Source organism: Solanum dulcamara, chromosome 12, assembly GCF_947179165.1.
Source record: "Solanum dulcamara chromosome 12, daSolDulc1.2, whole genome shotgun sequence".
Taxonomy (NCBI): Eukaryota; Viridiplantae; Streptophyta; class Magnoliopsida; order Solanales; family Solanaceae; genus Solanum; species Solanum dulcamara.
This window is the reverse complement of record NC_077248.1, coordinates 56,042,146-56,061,504: the sequence shown is the minus strand read 5'-3', so window position 1 is coordinate 56,061,504 and position 19,359 is coordinate 56,042,146. Positions and strand designations below refer to the sequence as shown.

The 19,359-nt window shown below is 35.4% G+C and overlaps 1 protein-coding gene across 1 annotated transcript in view; it reads right to left on the bottom strand.

Moving 5' to 3' along the window:
- Positions 1 to 18,129, bottom strand: part of LOC129876059 (THO complex subunit 2-like) — a 55,647-nt gene extending 37,518 nt beyond the window's left edge. The window contains 13 exon segments of the mRNA XM_055951364.1: positions 546 to 626; positions 7,053 to 7,246; positions 7,361 to 7,436; positions 8,474 to 8,607; positions 8,703 to 8,771; positions 8,898 to 8,945; positions 9,020 to 9,091; positions 13,441 to 13,521; positions 13,854 to 13,916; positions 14,021 to 14,080; positions 16,183 to 16,224; positions 17,041 to 17,166; positions 17,737 to 18,129. Of these exon segments, the coding sequence (XP_055807339.1) occupies positions 546 to 626; positions 7,053 to 7,246; positions 7,361 to 7,436; positions 8,474 to 8,607; positions 8,703 to 8,771; positions 8,898 to 8,945; positions 9,020 to 9,091; positions 13,441 to 13,521; positions 13,854 to 13,916; positions 14,021 to 14,080; positions 16,183 to 16,224; positions 17,041 to 17,166; positions 17,737 to 17,871 (1,181 nt within the window). The 5' untranslated portion in view covers positions 17,872 to 18,129.
- Positions 18,130 to 19,359: the final 1,230 nt, after the last annotated feature.

Sequence of the window (19,359 nt, the reverse complement as noted above, 5' to 3'; positions counted from 1 at the left end):
AATAGTGGAGTTTGACTACTATCCAATATTGCAACATTGATCTCCTTTTCTCGTATAGCATTTGAAGAAGAAACAAAAACTCATGATCCCATATTTGACATTTTTGCGGAGGATTAATCTCATAGCAACAAGGTCTAAAACGGGAAAGCAAACCATAGGTAACATAATTATTGGAAAGAAACAAATATTAGTTAAATCTGACTGATCATAACTAATACACAAATAATTTACTATACTCCAAACAAAGAGAAATGATAGTATCAATTAAGAGTCCACCCTTGCTCAAAAAATTACAACAGTTAAATCTTAGTGAATGGATAATGAACCAAGAATGTATTAAGACCAATTACCACACCTGATGCATAAGTAGTTCCGAAGAACAATGCAAAAGTGTGATAGATGATTGATAATGGCAAAAAAAGCGTAATTCCCCGGTGTCATAGGTTACCTTTCTATCTTCCTCCCCCGTGACGTTCCCAAAGCGATTGGGAATTGAAGAGGGGAGAACGAGCAGACATCGAACGATTAATGAGATTTTGATTTACCTGAATAATCCATCACATATTTGTACATGCTCTGCTGGATTAAGATGGGAGAGACGGTCAAACAACACATGAGCATGATACCTGGCAGTAATAAATGTTATCTGTAAAAGTATCCATATGTATAAATTATAAAAAAGAAGACAGAAGAGCGAAAGACCAAAATACCACAGAAGGAGTCAACAAACATGGAACTCAAATGATTTTACCTACATAGGATTACAGAAATATTTTACCTGCTGAACAATTAAAAAAGGGATATCTAGGGAAATTGAAGCATGCAAAATTAAACAAAAATGCTCTCAATTAATAGTTTGGTCTAACAATACCCCTGCCATCATTAGTTTAGTCCTAAAATGCCCCGCCACTAATAGTTTTGTCCAAAAATGTCCCTATTGTTACTTAATGGGTCAAAATGTTCTTTTTCCAATAAATATATTATATCTTTTCTTTTTAAAAACATTTTATTTTTAATAAATATAAAACTTTTAACAAACGCTATTCTTGTTTTTTTAGATAAGAGTAATTGTGTATTCACAAAAGGATCATCATTAAAAAAATGATGAGCACAGGTCACTTACAATCACATCAGAGCTTATCAAAACTACCCAATGGGAGATTACAAATTGCCTATGAAATCAACAAAAAGTTCTGTATCCCCCATCATATCATGTTTACACCACAAATACAAAAGACTAAGACAATTCATTCTAATCTTATGAATGTTGTTTCTTTTATCCTTGAAACATCTAGCGTTCCTTTCTTTCCACAGAGTCCACCAAATGCAAGCTGGGTTTAACTCCCACCAGTCTTCAGCAGAGTCTCTTCTTCCTATCTCCTTCTATCTGTCTAGTAAATCCTTAGTGGTCTGTGGAATTACCCAACACACACCAAGGATAAAAAAAATGTTCCATAGGTTAGTACCAACCTCGCAATGAAGGAATCAAGGAACAGATGCCCATTGAATTCAGCATCTTAGTCACACATAAAGCACCTTGAGCAGATCTATCTTACTTTCTTCTGAAGCACTTCATGTGTTAAGCATGCCCTTCTACACACCAACCAAACAAAACATGTGACCTTTAGAGGTATTTTTATTTTCCAAATTAATTTCCATGGCCAGATTAGCATGACTTTACTGTGAACATTCCTTTACTTTGTAATCTCCATATAGGCTTATCAGGTTCGATAGAGGTACCTAGGAGGGCATTTAGAACCTGAAATAGGTTAATGACTCTCTCAATCTCCCAATCATTGAGGGCTCTTCTGAATAAGAGATTCCAACCTTGAGGGCTCCATATCTGGAAGATTGTGTCCTTGCTCTGTTGGTTGCGCATAAACTGTGTGTTTAGGCATTCTTCTCCAATCCATAAATCGTACCAGAAGTCAATTTTTTTGCCACTTCCCACCTCTAGTGAGATGTTACCTTTGAAATGTAGCCATAGTCTTCTGATGGTTTTCCATACACTACACCCAAATGATCCCAGAACCTCCTCAATGGACCAATGGCTTTGCATGCCATATTTCTCAATGATGACACTCTTCCATAATGGCAACTCTTCAGTGCAAAATCTCCACAAACATTACTGAATAAGACGAGTTCTGAAGACTTAGTTTTTTATACCCAGCCCCCCATGCATCCTGAGGAGAGTTAGTACGTCCCACTTGACTAGCTTATACCTCCATTCTCTCTGTTCCCACTCCAAAGAAAAGATCTTCTAAGTTGGTTGATCTTCCTCTTAATGCTCTTTGGGATAGGAAATAAACTCATCATATAGGATGGGAGTGCATCTAAGACTAATTTGACCAGTATCAACCTTCCTCCCAAAGAGAGGTATTGACTTTTCCCCCTTGCTAGTTTCCTGTCACATCTCTCCAGTACTTCATTCCACACTTATATGTCCTCATTTTTTTCTCCCAAAGGCATGCCCAGATACTTAGTAGGTAGTGTTGCTATTTGGCATCCCAGATTGCAAGCTAGCAACTCCATGTTACTTACATAATAATTGGGTAAAGGAAACTCTTTTGCCAATTAACATGGAGCCCAGATATACCTTCAAAGATAGTGAGAATTGCTCTGATGTGTCTAATTTGTGTCACCTCAGACTCACAGAAGATCAAAGAGTCATATGCATAGAGTAGATGGATAACCTCCAACTCCTTATCCATGTTGCCCTGCACCTTAGCTTTAAAACATTTTAACCATCCATCGCCATTTGCTTTTCTGAACATGTGGTTGAGTCCTTCCATGGCTAGAATGAACTAGAATGGTGAGAGAGGGTCTCCCTGCCTCAACCCCTGTTGTGATTGGAAGAAACCCTCAGTTTCCATTTATAATTATTGAGAGCATAACAGTGGATATGTAGAACCTTATCCAATTAAGCCACTTCCTTCCAAATTCCATGACCTTCAAAATCTTCAGCATAAAAGGCCAATTGACATGATCATATGCCTTTTCTATGTCCAACTTACATAAAATTCCAGTATTTTTTTCCTCAACTCTAGAGTCCTCCAATTCATTAGCAATAAGTGTAGCATCCATAATTTGCCTTCCTTTCAGAAAGGCCATTTGATGTACATCAACCAACTTCCTATTACAATCTTCAACCTCTCCATGATTAGTTTGGAAATAATCTTGTACACTCCTCATATCAAACTGTTAGGTATAAAATCTTTTAATTTTTCTGCTCCAGCTTTTTTAGGAATCAATGCAATGAAAGTGGCATTGAAGGACTATTCAAAAACTTCATTTTGATGAAAGTTATGAATTGTCAGCATCAGGTCTTCCTTTAATATTTCCTAACAGGATTTGAAAAAACTCATTGTGTAGCCATCTGGACCTGGGGCTTTGCCTCCATCACACTGTTTTAAGCAATTTAAGACCTCGGTCTCAGCGAAAGGTCTTTGAATCCAGATCTGCTCCTCTTGAGAAATAGTTGGGCAATCCAAAAAGTCAAAACAAGGTCTCCAGTCCTCAGGTTCACTATAGAGTTTCCTATAGAAACCAACCATAGTGTTTCTGATTTCTGAAGGATCTTCTACAACCACCCCTCTGTCTATTAGCCTGTCAATGGTGTTGTTCCTTCATTGTGATGTTGCCATTCTTTGAAAAAATCGCTTGGATTCTTCATTTTTTGCCAGCTCTTCCAGTTCCACTACTATGGTGGCTCTTACCATCATTTCATCCACAGTCAAGTCCCTTGTTTCCTGAAACTCATCAATTTCAGCCAATTCTTCAAGTAGACTATTCTTTTTATTTACTAGCTTCCCAAAATTTGATTTGCTCCATTCCTTTAGCTTCTGCTTGAGAATTCTTAGTTTGACATTAAGCTTATAATCTCGGCATCCTTCAACCAAAAATTCAGTCCACCAAGCTTGGATCAAATCAGTGAAACCCTCCACTTTGAGCCACCAGATCTCAAACTTGAAGTTTGATCTTTTTTGTTCCCAATTTCCACATTTTAACATGATAGGGCAATGATCAGAGAGCACCCTAGGTAGCAACTTTTGTTTGATAGTTTTGACCTTTTCTTCCCATTCTGTAGAAAATAAGAATCTATCTATTCTAGCTGCGGTGTGATGATTAATGCCTCTAAACCAAGAAAAGATTCCGCCATTAAAATGAGGGTCATGTAATTCCATCTCTTGTATCCACCTTGAGAAGCCAGACATAACAAAAGTGATTATGTCACATCCTCTTCTTTCTTCCATGGTTCTGTTGGTGTTAATGTCTACACATGTGAGCCAAGGACCATCACATAAGGTTCTGACTGCAGCCAACTCCTCCCAAAATAGTAGCTTCTCATTTCTAGCATGTGGAGCATACACTCCAGTGAGGTACCAGGTAAAGAAGTTATGAGTTGATACAAACTCATAGTTAATGGTGGTGGCCTATTTTAACTTGAGTCCCACTTCAAATTCTACAGTTCCACACCAAAATCCCCCCCCCCTCCACACACACACACACACAACTATCCTCAACCTCTAGGTAGCCACATTTAATCCACCTACATGATAATAACTGCTTGTCCATTGCTTCAACTTCCTTGCTTATCTTTGTTTCTTGAAGGCAGTAAACATCAGCTTTCCATTTTTGCATTAAACTATTCACCATTGTTCTCCTTTTTTGGCTGGTTAACCCCCTTACATTCGATGTCAACAGATTAACTTTCATTTAAAAGTTAAACTCAAGTTCCTCCCCCTACTTCTGCTACCTTCCACTTCATTAAAGCTGGATTTTAGGTTTTTCAATTCATTTTTTCCAATTCCTCTACTCATTGGAGTAGACACTGCCTTCCCAGGCCCTTTATTATCTAACAATTATTTTCTCTCATCAATCTTCATTAACATTGCTGTGGTTACCTTTTCAAATCCTTCGAAAGCCACCCCATAAGTATTGCTCAGTTCTAAGATATTTGAATTAACCCAATTTGATGCTTTTGTCTCGATAACTTCTTGAGAAATTAGAAGTTGAATATTGACTACATCAGCATTAAGGATATGTTGTATCTGCAAATTGTGTTCTGTCTCTTGCGTGTTATTGGTAAGCAGTCAATACAGGTCGGCCCAGCCCATCCGAGCCCATACAGGCTTTGTAACTTTACAGGTCAGGCAGTCTGGCCCATTATTTTGGCAGGACAAAAAACAGCCGGCCCAATCCACAACTACGTGAGCTACGGGCAGCGCCAGGCCAGTCTATTTTTAAAAAAAATAAATATTCTAATTGAACGAAGTTCTTGTGATGGTGTTTCAGCTCCTTTCCGTCCAGTCATACCATTCGCCAACCATTCCATTGATTCTTTTGATGTCGAAAGACTTGAAGCCTGTAGCAAAGTAAATACAATCCTCTATAGTAAAGAAAGGTTTACAAAAAGGAAAGGGTGAGGGAGAGAGGTTCACGGTGATCAGAAGGACCACCGGAAGGGAGAGGTTTGGGTGGGCCTAAGCCATTTCTTGGATGTTGTGCCTGGAAGAAAAAAAAGCTTTTATTTCAATGTCGAATATCTATTCTTGTTTGTTTTCCTTTCAAAATCACAATATTTCTTCTTAATCTCATTTTATCAATTAAAATAGAATATCTACATGCACCATTTTAACCGAAAATATAGGTGTATATATATACACATACACGGAAAACTACACAAAATAGACCAATTGTGAAATATTTACCCAAATTGGACCCAACTCAATATTTACCTTCATAGACTCATGGCCCAAACTATTTACCTTCTTACTCCACTTTCTCCCTTTCAATCCCTTCCCTTGTTCCTATTTGATACCATCAGAGTATATTATACTTTGATGGTATCAAGCAATTTATCAAGAAGGAAGAGACAGTGCTTCAACGAAACTGTTTGATACCATCAGAGTATCTTATATACTCTCATGGTATCAAATGCGCGAAATAGTTAAAAACAAGGGGTATGAAAATAATGGAGTATCCAATGGTAAATAGTTTCTTTTTGGGGGGTATAACAATAATTATCCTTCATATATATATATATACACACACAAGATCATAGTAACCCCATCATAGTTTCATTTCGATAATGATAAAAAGAATTCTAATAAAATAGAAAATATCCTTGTATCTTAATCGTTTTCCAATTAAAATAGAATAAGCATTTGCTAATGAAAAATTTATTATTAGGAAAAGAATATGTTTAAAAAGAAATGAAATAATATATTTATTTGGGAATGGGCAATTTTTTACCCTTTTAAGTAACAAAAGGAGCATTTTTGGACCAAAATATTGACGACAAGGGCATTTTTAGACCAAATTATTGAGTACATTTTTGTTCAATTTCGCATAGCTCAAGGGCATTTTTGACCCTCTTCCGATCAAAGTAACCCTACTCTAAAATGAATTCTTCCAACAGAGAATACTCCAAAGGATGGTTACTAAATTTGCATAACCCTTCATGAAAGGAAAAAAAATGAGCTTATGAAACAAATCACGAGTAAAATACTTTGCAATTATACAAAGATTAATTAGGAAAACACTGATTAAAACCTCACAAGTATGTAAAAAAACTCTTAAGAGTTGTAGGCTGCTAGCTAGACCACACCGCAAATAATCCACTAAATTAGAACTGAGATAGATTTAAAAGTTGAAACAACCCAGTGTAATCCCACAAGTGGGGTTTGAGGAGGGTAGGAATGTACGCAAACCTTTACCCCTAACTTCATAGGGTAGAGAGGTTTGGAATTCCTTCCGATATACCCTCAGAACAGGCAGATAAAAGAATGGATATTATACGCCTAATGTCTGGCACAAAGACAAAAGTAAGCTGCTATCTCACTAGACAAAAGAACTGATATTTACTTTCTAGAAGAAAAGGAGAGACCCAAAAGCTATAGTCAAAATATAAAACCAAGAGAAAAGATAGTCGAACAATTACATACATAAAATCACTCGGAGCAAAGTAAAGATGAACAGATGAACAGAACACACACACCAGCAAATGCAAAGGTAAGGTTATAAACATGGAACTTCGAAATCAAACTTACCAGTCATCCACTTCAAGAAATCCCATAAGCAAGCCCAGGGGTTGACTATTTTCTAGCTCCGAGGAACGCTCAGCAACTGCCTCTGTTTCCATGTCCAATGCAGCATACAGATCCACTGTCACATCTCCTTGTTTCTCTTCATCCATGAGATCCTTTCCAGTAGCAGCAAGATTTATTCTACCTATTTTGTTAGCCTACATGAATCCAAGAGGAAAGCTAAAATAACCTCCTAACCAAATAAGCATGACGAACTTCAAGCTAAAATACCCGCATTGAACAGAAGTATTCACACTAGAAAAAGTTGGAACCTCATCAAGTCTCTTAGCTGAAAATGCATTGTAATGGTCAAAAGCATCCCCCTCCTTGGGAAGTAAATGTGCATAACTGAAACAAAAACCAGGTCACCAGTAGCAATAAGTTGAATTAAATCTAATAGTCCAGATTACCTACCAAGAGGTGACTAGAAAGCCCAATTATGCTTTGGGCCTTAAGCAACTCAAATTAATCAGTAGATGCTTTTGCTTAGAATAAGCAACTTCTTATATCAATAAAAAGAGGATGTAAAGATCTTACTTATTTTCCCAGAAAGAGAAGACAAATAAGTAGCATATTTCTTTCCCTGTATACATTTTATTAAGCTTACAAGTCTCTGCCTTTTGTTACCTACCTAATGCCCATTGACACCAATCTCAGGGCAACATCCTTTTTTATTATTATTAAACGATCTTTTCGATGAAAACATTCATACTATCCTTATAGAAGCAGTATGTTGTAAACAAAAGAAGCCATGAAAAACACACACGAGATGCTCTTACACTCCTTAAAAATACTTTTATTTGGTCCAACGAATAATAGCACCTTTGATTAGCTATTTTGTTCAACTATCATAATTCACACTAGTAACCAGCATCAGAAGGCATCGGTATCCTATACTCTTAGTAACGTCAATGTGCATGAGATAATAAACAAAATCACCAAGTCAAACTCTTACTTGGTTTTTCATAAAATACACAAAAATCTTTTTATACATTTTTTTCCGACAAGGTAAATTTCTCGATTTGTGCGTGTCATCCAAATTCTTTTTATACATAAAGAAGGTGTCTAATGAAATACACAGTTTAATTGACATCTATGGTTTGTGAAATGGATAATAAATAACAAAATCCATTTCTGCAAGAACCAAAAAAAAAAGAATACAATCCAAAAAAAAAAGAATACAATCAAGCACGAAGACAAGACATAATACTTTCTAGCAAGAAAGGTGGATGTTCATGGACAACAGCTATTCAGAGCTTATTTGAAGCCTAATGTTCACTACAAAAGTTAAGTACCCCTTTTTTGGCACTCAAATACTTAAAAGAAATTGTAAAGGGGAGGAAGAAAAGGTGGGCTGAGGTAACCAAGTACACAGATATACTCACATGCTGTCAACATCAATGAAGTCTCTTTTCACCAGCAAGGCTGTTAGCTGATAAAGTTCACTCGGAACAGGATCATTTACTTCCAGACGTTGGTAGTATTGAAACTTAAATCCAAGAATTTGGGAGGCATGGGACTGCAAATAATGGAGAGAAAATGGAAAACAAATGCACTTTCAAGACTCGGAGAGCTCCACAAAACAAGAAAACAGCAAGACAACCACAACTATACCTTGGGAAATATGGGAATCAAGTCCAAAAATATACTATTACCAGGCTGACGTTCAAAACACTCCAAAACCTGTAAAATCATAGGCCAAAGACAGAACAGAACACTGAACTTTCAAAAGTTTAAAAGGAATGGAACTCAAAAAAATGCATAAAAAGGAATGGAAATGAACGATATAATTATGGATAAAGAACGCACAATATCAAACACTCGGTTTGGATCCAGATCAAAGTGCCCAATCAGCGACTGCATATGGTCCAAGAATTAGAAATACATAAAAATGAGATTTCAGCTACCAGAGTGCTGAGGTGAAATAAAACCTTGATTATGCCAACTGTAGCAGCTGAAGCATTCCGTGTAGAACCCTCTGGAATTTGACAAAGGAGAGTGACCTACAATTATAGTCAATGGAGGGTCAAATTAAAGGAGAAAACAAAAGTAAAGTTGAGCTACAAAGAAGTGGAGGACAAGAGGTAAACATCACCAAAAGCGAGCATGAACTACTAAAAATTGCCTTAATTAGAGAACAAACGCACAGAGAACTTTGCTTTGCACAAAGCAAGAAAGGAATGGGGATAATCGTTTTGCTTGGAAGGAGAAGTGTAGGTTTGGTCTTTGATCTTTCTTCCCTTACTTTAATCCATTGACTAGAAGTGTTCAATAATTATCACCTTCTAAGAACACTACAGAAAGGGAAAACGAGGTGGAGCTTTAGGGGAAAGGATGAAAGTTTTCACCAGGCACTCTGCTGTATCTTTAACCGTCAGTGTTTAAGGACAACCAGTTTTCAGAGGACAGGTAAAAGTCCACCAGTCACCTCACACACTTACGTGTCATTTGTTTGCACTAAATGGGGTCCAAATCTGAATGCTTCAAATCTCAGCCCATTAAGTGCATTTGCTTTCTGCATTTTAAAATCTCTTAATGAGGGAGGCGAGATTGAAATTATTCAGGAGATGCACAGATGCCTCATTGAGGAGGTGTGAGAGGTTGTCTATGGCGGGTCTAAGGAAAAGTAGAGGTATGCCAAAGAAGTATTGGGCATAGGGAGTAGACAGGACATGGCGCACCTGCAGCTTACTGAGAACATGACCCTAGATATAGAATATGGAGAAGGTTAGTAGATAGCAAAGTATTGTTCAGTTTCCATCATCACTATGCAGTATTAATATCACCCTCTTATCTTGTTCTTCGATTTTATTATTACATGTTTGTTTAGCTTTAGTTATCGTACTATATGTTGTTACTATTGTTCTTTTCTCAATTATTTTCGACCTGACTGCTTTACTATAGTATTTCCATCGGAAACCTCTCTACTTCACAAGGTAGGGGTAAGGTTGCCTACACACCAACCTCCTCAGACCCCACTTCTAGGAATACACTAGGTATGCTGTTGTTGCTGTTTAATGGGTCTGAATGGACCTGAATAAATCACAATTCAGACTTATTCAAAAATGCTACTTTTATTTCCCGAAAAGTTCACGCTTCTCTTTTTTTCTCTTAGACAGAAAATTTCACACCTCTTTTATTTTTGAGAATCGTAACAGTATATTTAAAATCACTTAAGTGTGCAAAAGAGTAGATCAAAAGTGATCTACCTACAGACTACCTAATGTATCTACCAGAGAATCTGTACTCTCTACGTGGTTTTTTTTACACCAAAAATAAAAAAAAGGATACAATTCATCTTAACTTTTTGCATTGAATTGTATGTCTTCAAAACTTCTTGAGTTTCTCTCTGTCCATACTGAACGCCATATGCAAGCATGGACCACTCCACCACTGTTTCTGTCTCACTATGTTCCCCTTGTTGTTCCAAGTTCTAGCAGATCAGCAGAATTAACAGACATAGTCCATCTAAGCCCCACCAAGTTTAGGAACAGAAGCCACAAATGAGTAGTGAAAGGAAAGTGTATAAACAGATGGCATTGGATTCTAAAGCTTTCCCATATAATCACACCTTGAAGGCTTGAACATAATTAAAAGCCCTTTGCTCTTGAGTTTTCCTGAGTTAGGCAAGCATCTCTAGCAACCAGCATGAAAATCATACAACTTTGGTAGGAACTTTACCCTTCCAAATGCACTTCCATGGCCAATTCACAATGGATTGGCCTGTATGTGAAAGGTTAAGATAATCTGATTTAACAGTATAAATCCCATTCTTATTTTTGTTCCAATAATGAGTCTTCTTCCTCCTTGAAACCTTTGAAAGCTTCTAAATTAAATAAAAAATAATTGATTCTCCCCAGGTCCCAATCATTTAACCCTCTCCTGAAGATCATATTCCAGCCATTCAATCCCCAAGCACTATCCAGTTTGATGTCAGGAAGTGATGCTATAGAAAAGAACTCAGGAAATATGTCTTTTGGTGGCCCATGACCTACCCATTGATAATGCCAAAATGAAGTCCTTCTCCAATTGCCCACCCTTGTCTAGTATTCATTTGAAAAGAATCACATAGTTGCCTGATAGCTTTCCAGACCCCTGTCCATGAGGGGTGTTGATTGGACTTGTACACCACTGATCTGTCTGGTTCTATTTTTCACCAATGACAATTCTCCATAAGGCATCAAATTCAGAATTGTACTTCCACAACCACTTCAAGAGTAAGCTTTGATTATGTGCTTCTAAGTTCCTACGACCTATGCCACCTTCCTTTATGCAGGTCATGAGAGATTCGCAATTAACCAAGTGCATGTTCCCTATCTTCCTCACTCACGAAGGCTCCCTCTTTAAAGACAAAAGTAAGAACTCCAGTTAAACAGCCACACCCATTTTTTCTCTTTTTTTCATTGCTAATTTATTTTGGATTTTCATACTGACTCCATTCACTTTTACTTATTTACTATACTAAAAATAAATGTTCACTTTTACTTGTCTAGTTTGGAATACCAAGCAATGATTTATCATTTTATACCTATTTTACCTCTATTATTAAGTACTAATCATTTCATTTCCCAACATGTAGATGACTTATAATAATTAGGGGTAATATAGAAAAATTACCATTTTACTTATTGCTTCTTAAGGGATGTATCAAGTCAAACATGGACAAGTAAACATGAATGGAGGGAGTATTATTAAAGACTGCAATTCAATGGAGTTTCAGCATAAACCCATTTGGTTTCTTCCAACATCCTATTACTAGAATGAGATGATCCCCTCAAATTTAAGATATAAGATTACATAAACTTTTATTTGTTTGTGATGGACCAATAATAGTAATAGACTCTTCTTCACCAAATGAACAAGAAGGTTGAATCTGTGATGGTAAAGATCAATTTTCTCGTTATTATTAAGGGTAAATTACTCAAAAGTCAATTTTCTCGTTAATAATAAATAAGTTAATAGAATGTAGAATGTTACAGAGAAATCAAGATAAGGGAGGTCACAGTAATAATGTAAACCACAAGAAGATTAGTGTTAAGAAGCAAGACCGTAGGGGTGGTTTCTAAAATTAACCTTCGGCTTTATTGTTTGGTTGGATAACTTTCTTTTAAAGATTAAATTATGTTGAGCTTAAAAATTTATGACAACATTTTGTGTTTTAATTGATATAAATTTTTCTTTGTAGTCTACATAGTTCAAAAAATTAGCACATTTACATTTTTTATCAAATTATAATTTTATGTTTTTGTTTGAATTAAAATTTTCTCTTATATTTTATTTTAATTACTATTTATATGGGTTGTATTTTATTGTGTTTACACATATAAACTATACTCAATTCACATATTTAAAAACAAGAAATTGTCCTAATTATTCTGTGTTCAGTCTAGACACAGCATCTTAATATTCAAATTTGCATTCAAATTCAAACATCTTAATATTAATGAAAACAAACGACGCCTTAAAGCATCTCCTTTACAAAGCCCTCCAATACTATCTGCATATGTAGTTCAAATGGGAATTCTTCATCTCAGAACATTCACCTTCCAACAACTAGCCTCAGTTCGGCTATATGAATCCTAAGTTAATCATTCTTCACTAATAAAAAAGACATGTCTACTAGCAACATCAAGCCTTAAAAAGAGTACTAAGAACTTAATCTAAAATAGTACGATGCATAAAAACACAATCCGCAACTGATAGTACCTTCCACCCACACCAGCCCCTCAAAAGGAACAACCTGCTCAACCATATAACTTTTAGGAAATATTAACCTGGACCATAACAATTGGCCATTCTTCAGCAACTATAAGACGCACTTCCATTAGAGCAGAACACACTGAACAACATAATGTGAATCAGGATTGGAAGTCAAAGATCAAGACTTCTTGAGATAAATCAAAAATCAAAAAAGTCAAAAAAAAAAGTTCATTGCAACATTTTTTCATAGTAAAAAAATCAAAACTGCACATGGATGTAAAAGAACAATTATCAATATCTCCTAAGCAACAAAGTCAAAAGAGATGGTCCACAGGAGAGCTTCATTTTAAGCATACGACAGCCTGGAATGGTCATTTATCCATGCTCAGAAATAAACTAGCTCTTGCTTACCTCCCATAGGGATATGGAAGTTATGAACTAGAAGTTGGAAAAGTTTAAGCTACTATTACCAGCTCAAAGTGGAAGCTAAGCTCCTTATTGCCTCCTCCGTATACAAACTTAGATTTGATTGCAGTAAGATCACCCAAAGGAAATAGAGAAAGAGCATCCAGAGCAGTGACTAGCAAAAAGAGGAGATGCACAGAGACTAGAAAGACAACAGAGAGGAGAAAGACGAAGAGGAAACAGTTACCAGCTTTGCATAACCTTCACTTTCTTCGCGAAGAAGGTTAAACTTTGTTTGCTGATAAAGAAGACGAGTATTTACCCTAACCTGAAATCCATTACAAAAGGATATCACACTTATGGAAAGTATCTTCATCCACAATTTGCAAGCAATATGTTAGAGTTTACTGAATAAAAACCAACAAAAGCAATGAAGAAAAGGACAGATGGGTTCATTAACATATTAGCTCATATTAGCCAGGAAAATTTCACCAACCCTCCGAGTCATTTTATGCAAACAATAATCACCAACTGACAAGCACACTCAGTACAAGATGTATTACAAACTAGCCGGCAGGGATGACCCCGAGCAAGAACGATAGCCCTAAAATATATATTAAGCAGCACCTCCTTCCTTACTTTGGGAAAAAAAAACTATACCTCTTTCGACTTCAAATCTGCAGCCTTTATCTTGATCATCTCAGACTCCCACAAAAACTCTTCCTTTTCACATGAAAAAACATTTATAAGCTATCATTTTTCAAGCTAGTATTTAACAAGAGCAAAATCGTAGAAACATATTAAGTTAGAAACAAGTAAAGAGGTACCTCACATCGCTCCTGAAAAAATCTCAAAGGAACTAAAGCAGATTCCACAAGCCATTTTGCCTATAAAGAAGACAAACGCAAACTATGTAAAGACAAAATACATTAAACTTCAAGATGGCTTTCTACTCTGAATTAATTTCTGCAGAACAAGCTGAGTTTTTTTCTTGTTTTGATTGTTAAAAGTGCAGAACAGGCTGAGAATTGACAGAAGAAAAGGAAAACAGAAAGAAAGATACAGCAATAGCAACTACTTCTACGTCTTGATAAGTATATTTCAAATCAACTGATCTTTTTTAAGAAAGATAACAATGATTTTGTGTAAGCTTATCAATGCCTAATCCATGAGTTTTACTGTTAAGACCAAAGTTACGAAGTAAAATTGATGACTAAAGGTTTTATCCATGTATATGTAGTAATTGTTTGTTACAAGGGGTGATTAAAGGCAAAACAAGCTGAGACCAGATCTCTCTCTCTCTCATACTCTTTCCACACAATCACCGCAAGGCTAATAGTTGAAAACAGTAAGCTCTATTTCTGAAATTTGCAACCACTAGGTAGACATGTGATAAGTATGACAAAACTGTGAGCTGAAATTCAAGATTGCCATAGAGACATATGATATCACCTGTCTGAAGACTGGCCAAAACATGAGCTACAGTTACTAAATCTTGATTGCCAAACCTATAACGTGATTGCACTCTGTGTTCAAAAATGAATTTCCGGAAGACAAATTAGGAAACTCGGTCAATGCTTTTAAGAGGGGTATAAATAGTAGAGACATGAATTTGTAGGTGATGCTACAGCTGGGAAGCCAAAAGCAGCACGTCCTATGTTCTTAACAAGCTCTATGGCAAATTGATCTTCGGTAAATACTTACCAAACCCAATGTTTACACCAAAGCAAGTAATTTATCCATACAAGATTGTCAGTCTTATAGTTGTTTTATAGTACTTACCTTCCACTTTTGTAGGCACCTTTTAACACTTAACACCCCGGTAGCAATTCTCCAGTACAACCATCCGGTTTTAATCATATGGGTAACATCTCCATTCCATTTATTATTCCATTCTCTTCAAACAATAAGCCCAGATATCTAAATTGTTTGCATTTTGGCACTGTAATCCCATCCAATCTCATGTTGATTAGACCTACAATGCACGTATTAAGTCTTACTTCTACTTATCCTAAAACCATTAAAAAAATATTGAAAATGGAAACTTTTTCATCTATATATCTGCAGGTATACTACATCAATGTAGTCCCCGTTTCAAAACATATTACAACCTAACAGACTCCATCTGTGCTTTTTATCACAAATAGTCTAAGACGTCAAAAAGGTCTTCTACCTGTACTAATACTTCTTGTTTACACCAAAAATAATAAAGAGCTAAAGAATTCATCTTAAAAATCTGTAAATTGTTCTTCTTGCTCTCAAAATACCTTTGATTCCTTTCTTTCCACACTGTCCACCATATGCAAGCTGGACAATCTTCCATCTCTCTTCCTTTAATGTCGTATTGCCCACATTGATCCAGCAATTTAGAAGTTGTGCTATGTTTCTTGGTTTCACCCAAGTGATCTTTCTAAGAATGCTAAATATTCTCCATATTGATCACATCCACCGTTAAGATCCAAATCCTATCTAGCACATGTTTTTCCCAAGCCAACAAGTGCAGAACACAACTTATCTAGAATTAAAGAATGGGTCCTTAACAGGGTAGCATATGAAAATTAATGCACTTTTATTTATTTTCTCCATCCTAAAACTTGACCCACTTTGATAGCTCGGAGATGTAATTCTCTTTATTACTCCATCCACCATTAAGATCCAAATCCTATCTAGCACCATGCTTCTCCCAAGCCAACAAGTGCAGAACTCAACTTCTCCAGAATTAAAAAATACGTCCATAGCAAAGCAGCACACAAAAACTGATGTACTTCTCTTTATTTTTTTCCAGAATTAAAGAATGGGTCCATAGCAAGGTAGCACACAAAAACTGATGTACTTCTCTTCATTTTCTCCATCCTAAGACTCATCAATAGCTTAGAGATTTTTTCACAAGTTCAATAAAAATGTTTGAAATAATAGCTTCAAATGCTAGACTATCCAAACAAAGAGACACGAGTAAGGCACACAAAAGAATAAAGGAGATCAGGCTAACCAGTTTGTTAACACGTTGACGATTTTCTCCCGGTAATGACAGCTGCAAAGCAAAAAATATTTCATGTGTATCAGTATGATAAATGTCCTAAAAGAATATTCACAATGCCATTGCATAAATTAGCAAGTGCATAGGCAAGGAACAAGAGCTAGCTTCTTGCTAATTTTTGCTGAATCAAGCTCTTCATTTAGAAAAGGAATATCCATTAAATTTTTCTCTTATTTAATATGTGAAACCAAAAGAACTATATAAGCGATATCAACAAAAGTCTCGCTTAGGTTGGTATTTTTCTCTGGGATCTGGATTGATTTTGGAATAATTGATTCCCTTGGAAAATAATACATGTTAACAGCAAATAATTCTGGAATAATTGGTTTTAGATAAGAAAAATCCGGACAGTATATGTCCCCTGCATCCTATTGTAACTCACACATCTGTCCTGATAATAACCAAAGAAACCCTGAGAAATCACTCCTATTTTCCACCTATACCTAGTGCCACTAATGCTAGTGCTAACAACATATAGTCAAGTTTGGCCTTCTGAATTGAGCTTTTACAAGTCGATACTCGACTAAATATACTCATCAATTCATTAAACTAAGCTAATGCTAAGAAATAGTATTCACAGAACTCCAACAAAGAAATTTGATGTTTCAGGTTGGAGGTTTATAAGCCAAAATCAAGTGGTGTTTGTTTGATATCTAAAGCATCAAGTGAATGAAAACAAACAAAGATACCCCTGTATCCTTCTATTTATGTCTATTTTCACATATTAAGAGTCAAAAAGTAAACAAATATGGACAATAATTTCAGGATTAATAGTTGACAATAAGAAGAAATGGGAATACGAAAACTCACATCCTGAGCCAATTGGGTAACAATATCAGCCAAACTCGACCCTAGCTCCTCCTGGGATGCATAATCCACAAACTCCACACACTCTAATGCCATTTTACATTTCTGAAAGGGCAATTCACCTCGAACCTTAAAAACAACCCAAAACAATCAATTCACAGACCTTAAAGCAACAAACCAATGAAAATCAACGCTAACGAAAATATCCTTTCAGGGTGTTTTGTTTGAATTCTTTTATATGATCTAATCAGTATGTTGTTTTAAATTCAATAAATTTACAAACAGAAAGTAGTGTTTTGCAGCAAATAACCAACTAATCTCATCCAAAACGATCAATAATTTATCAATTAGCTATTTATTGACTTTCCAAATAATCAAACTTGTCAGAAAATCACCTTTTTTTTAGCAACTAACCAAATTTTTAAATAAATGGAATAAGCTTTTCTATCAGTTATGTAATAATGGATTTTTTAAATTATCAAAGTTGTCCCTTTTTTTGCAGATAGCCAACTATTAGTTCAAAAAGTTACTAGTGAATTATCTAATAATTGTTTTTCTACATAATCAGACATAGGAAATAAGGAAGTAATATTTCAACAAAATGAATGGATTTTACTCAATTATATAAATATAAGCATGGAACTTGCAAATAATCCTAAGTATCTAAAACGAAACATAAATAAATAAATGAATGAATACCATAACCCAGCAGAGCTCATAGAGAAAGCGAAGAGTGGGAAGTGGTTGAGAGAACTTGAAGCTAGTGTTTCCATTTTTCAACTCTTTGATGGAGTCCTCTGTAAAGTACAAATACTCCAAAGGTGAAAGAGACATTTTTGTTGTCGGGAAATGACAAACCCTGCGAGCTAGGGTTTCTTCACTTGCTTCTTAAGAATTAAGATAGAGAAACACCAAATCCTAAATTGGGGAATTTTCCATGGGTCACTACAGATATCACTACAGATCTTATAGCTATGCTTATGATGATGGCACCAGCACCTTCACTTGTGGTTCTGCAGATTCTGTTATCGCCTTTTGCCCTGTTCCTTCTGCTAGGTATGTGGCAAACTTGCTTCCTCTGTTTTGCTTAACTTCTTATGCCTAGAGGCGGACACAATTTTAGGTTTATATGACTTTTGAATTCACATCTTTTTTTAATCCTTCTTTTTTTATTAATTATGGGCAAATTTTAAATATATAGGATAAAGTAAAGGTAAATTACTTAGTTGAATTGAACGTGTTTTAAAAAATATTTATTATTTTTAAATATATTTTTATTTTAATGATATTTTAATTAAATAAGATAATATATTATTTTTTTATTTGGGGAAAAGAAAAAGGGCGCGTCATTATTTCTCTTTCTTTTAGGGCTTTTTCTTCATTTTTTCTAGCGTCATTATCCCTCTCTTTTTCTTAGGGCTTTTTCTTCATTTTTCTAACTCATCATTCTTTCTTTATTCCTTTATCTTTTTGTTTGTTTCAAACGAAACTCATAGGTTTTAGGTGCACGATTGTAATGGAAGGTCAAAAATCTTTTAGAAAAAGCCCACGAATTTGAATTGTTGATTCAGCAGACGGTGGTGAAATGAATGTCGGTCTTACTTTTAGTTTGAGAATTTCTGCAAATCAATCTCCAGAAGAAGGTGGTGGTGAGGTTAATCAAAATTTTCAAGCAATGTATGTGAAGAAAAAGGGCAATAGAAGTTAGAAAAAAAAATCACTGAGTTGAGTTCTAAATCTAAATCAAAAAGAAAACAAGTTGATGTTGCATCGACATCTAAGAAAGTTGTCGACAGATGATTTTGAGGATTTATCTCCTCAAGGATTTATCTCCTCAATTTCAGTCAAAGAAAGTGAGACATATAATTGCTCAGGAGAAGAATCCAAAAAGTCGAAATCGATTATGCAAAAATACGGCTCTGTCGGGGAGTCTAGAATTAAGTATGTGATTCTACCAACACATTATTTAACTGATAGCATTTTCAATTTGTTTATGTGTATTTTTTCTTAGTTTGTTGTTTTGAACTTGTGTGCTAGATGTTGAAGAAAAATGTATGTATTTGATACTTTTATTATAGTCTAAATTTATTTGCTCAAGTTTATTATACTTCAGTGATCTATAGACACACACATTAAAATTGAATTAGAAGAGAATTAGAGACGAATGAAACTTGTAGCTAATGAAAAAAAGTCTTCAGTGATCTATACACTACAAAAATGAATTAATTTTTGAACTAAAATGTATTACACATACATTAAAGTTGAATTAGAAGAGAATTAGAGATTAATGAAACATGTAGTCAATTGAAAAAAGTCTTCAGT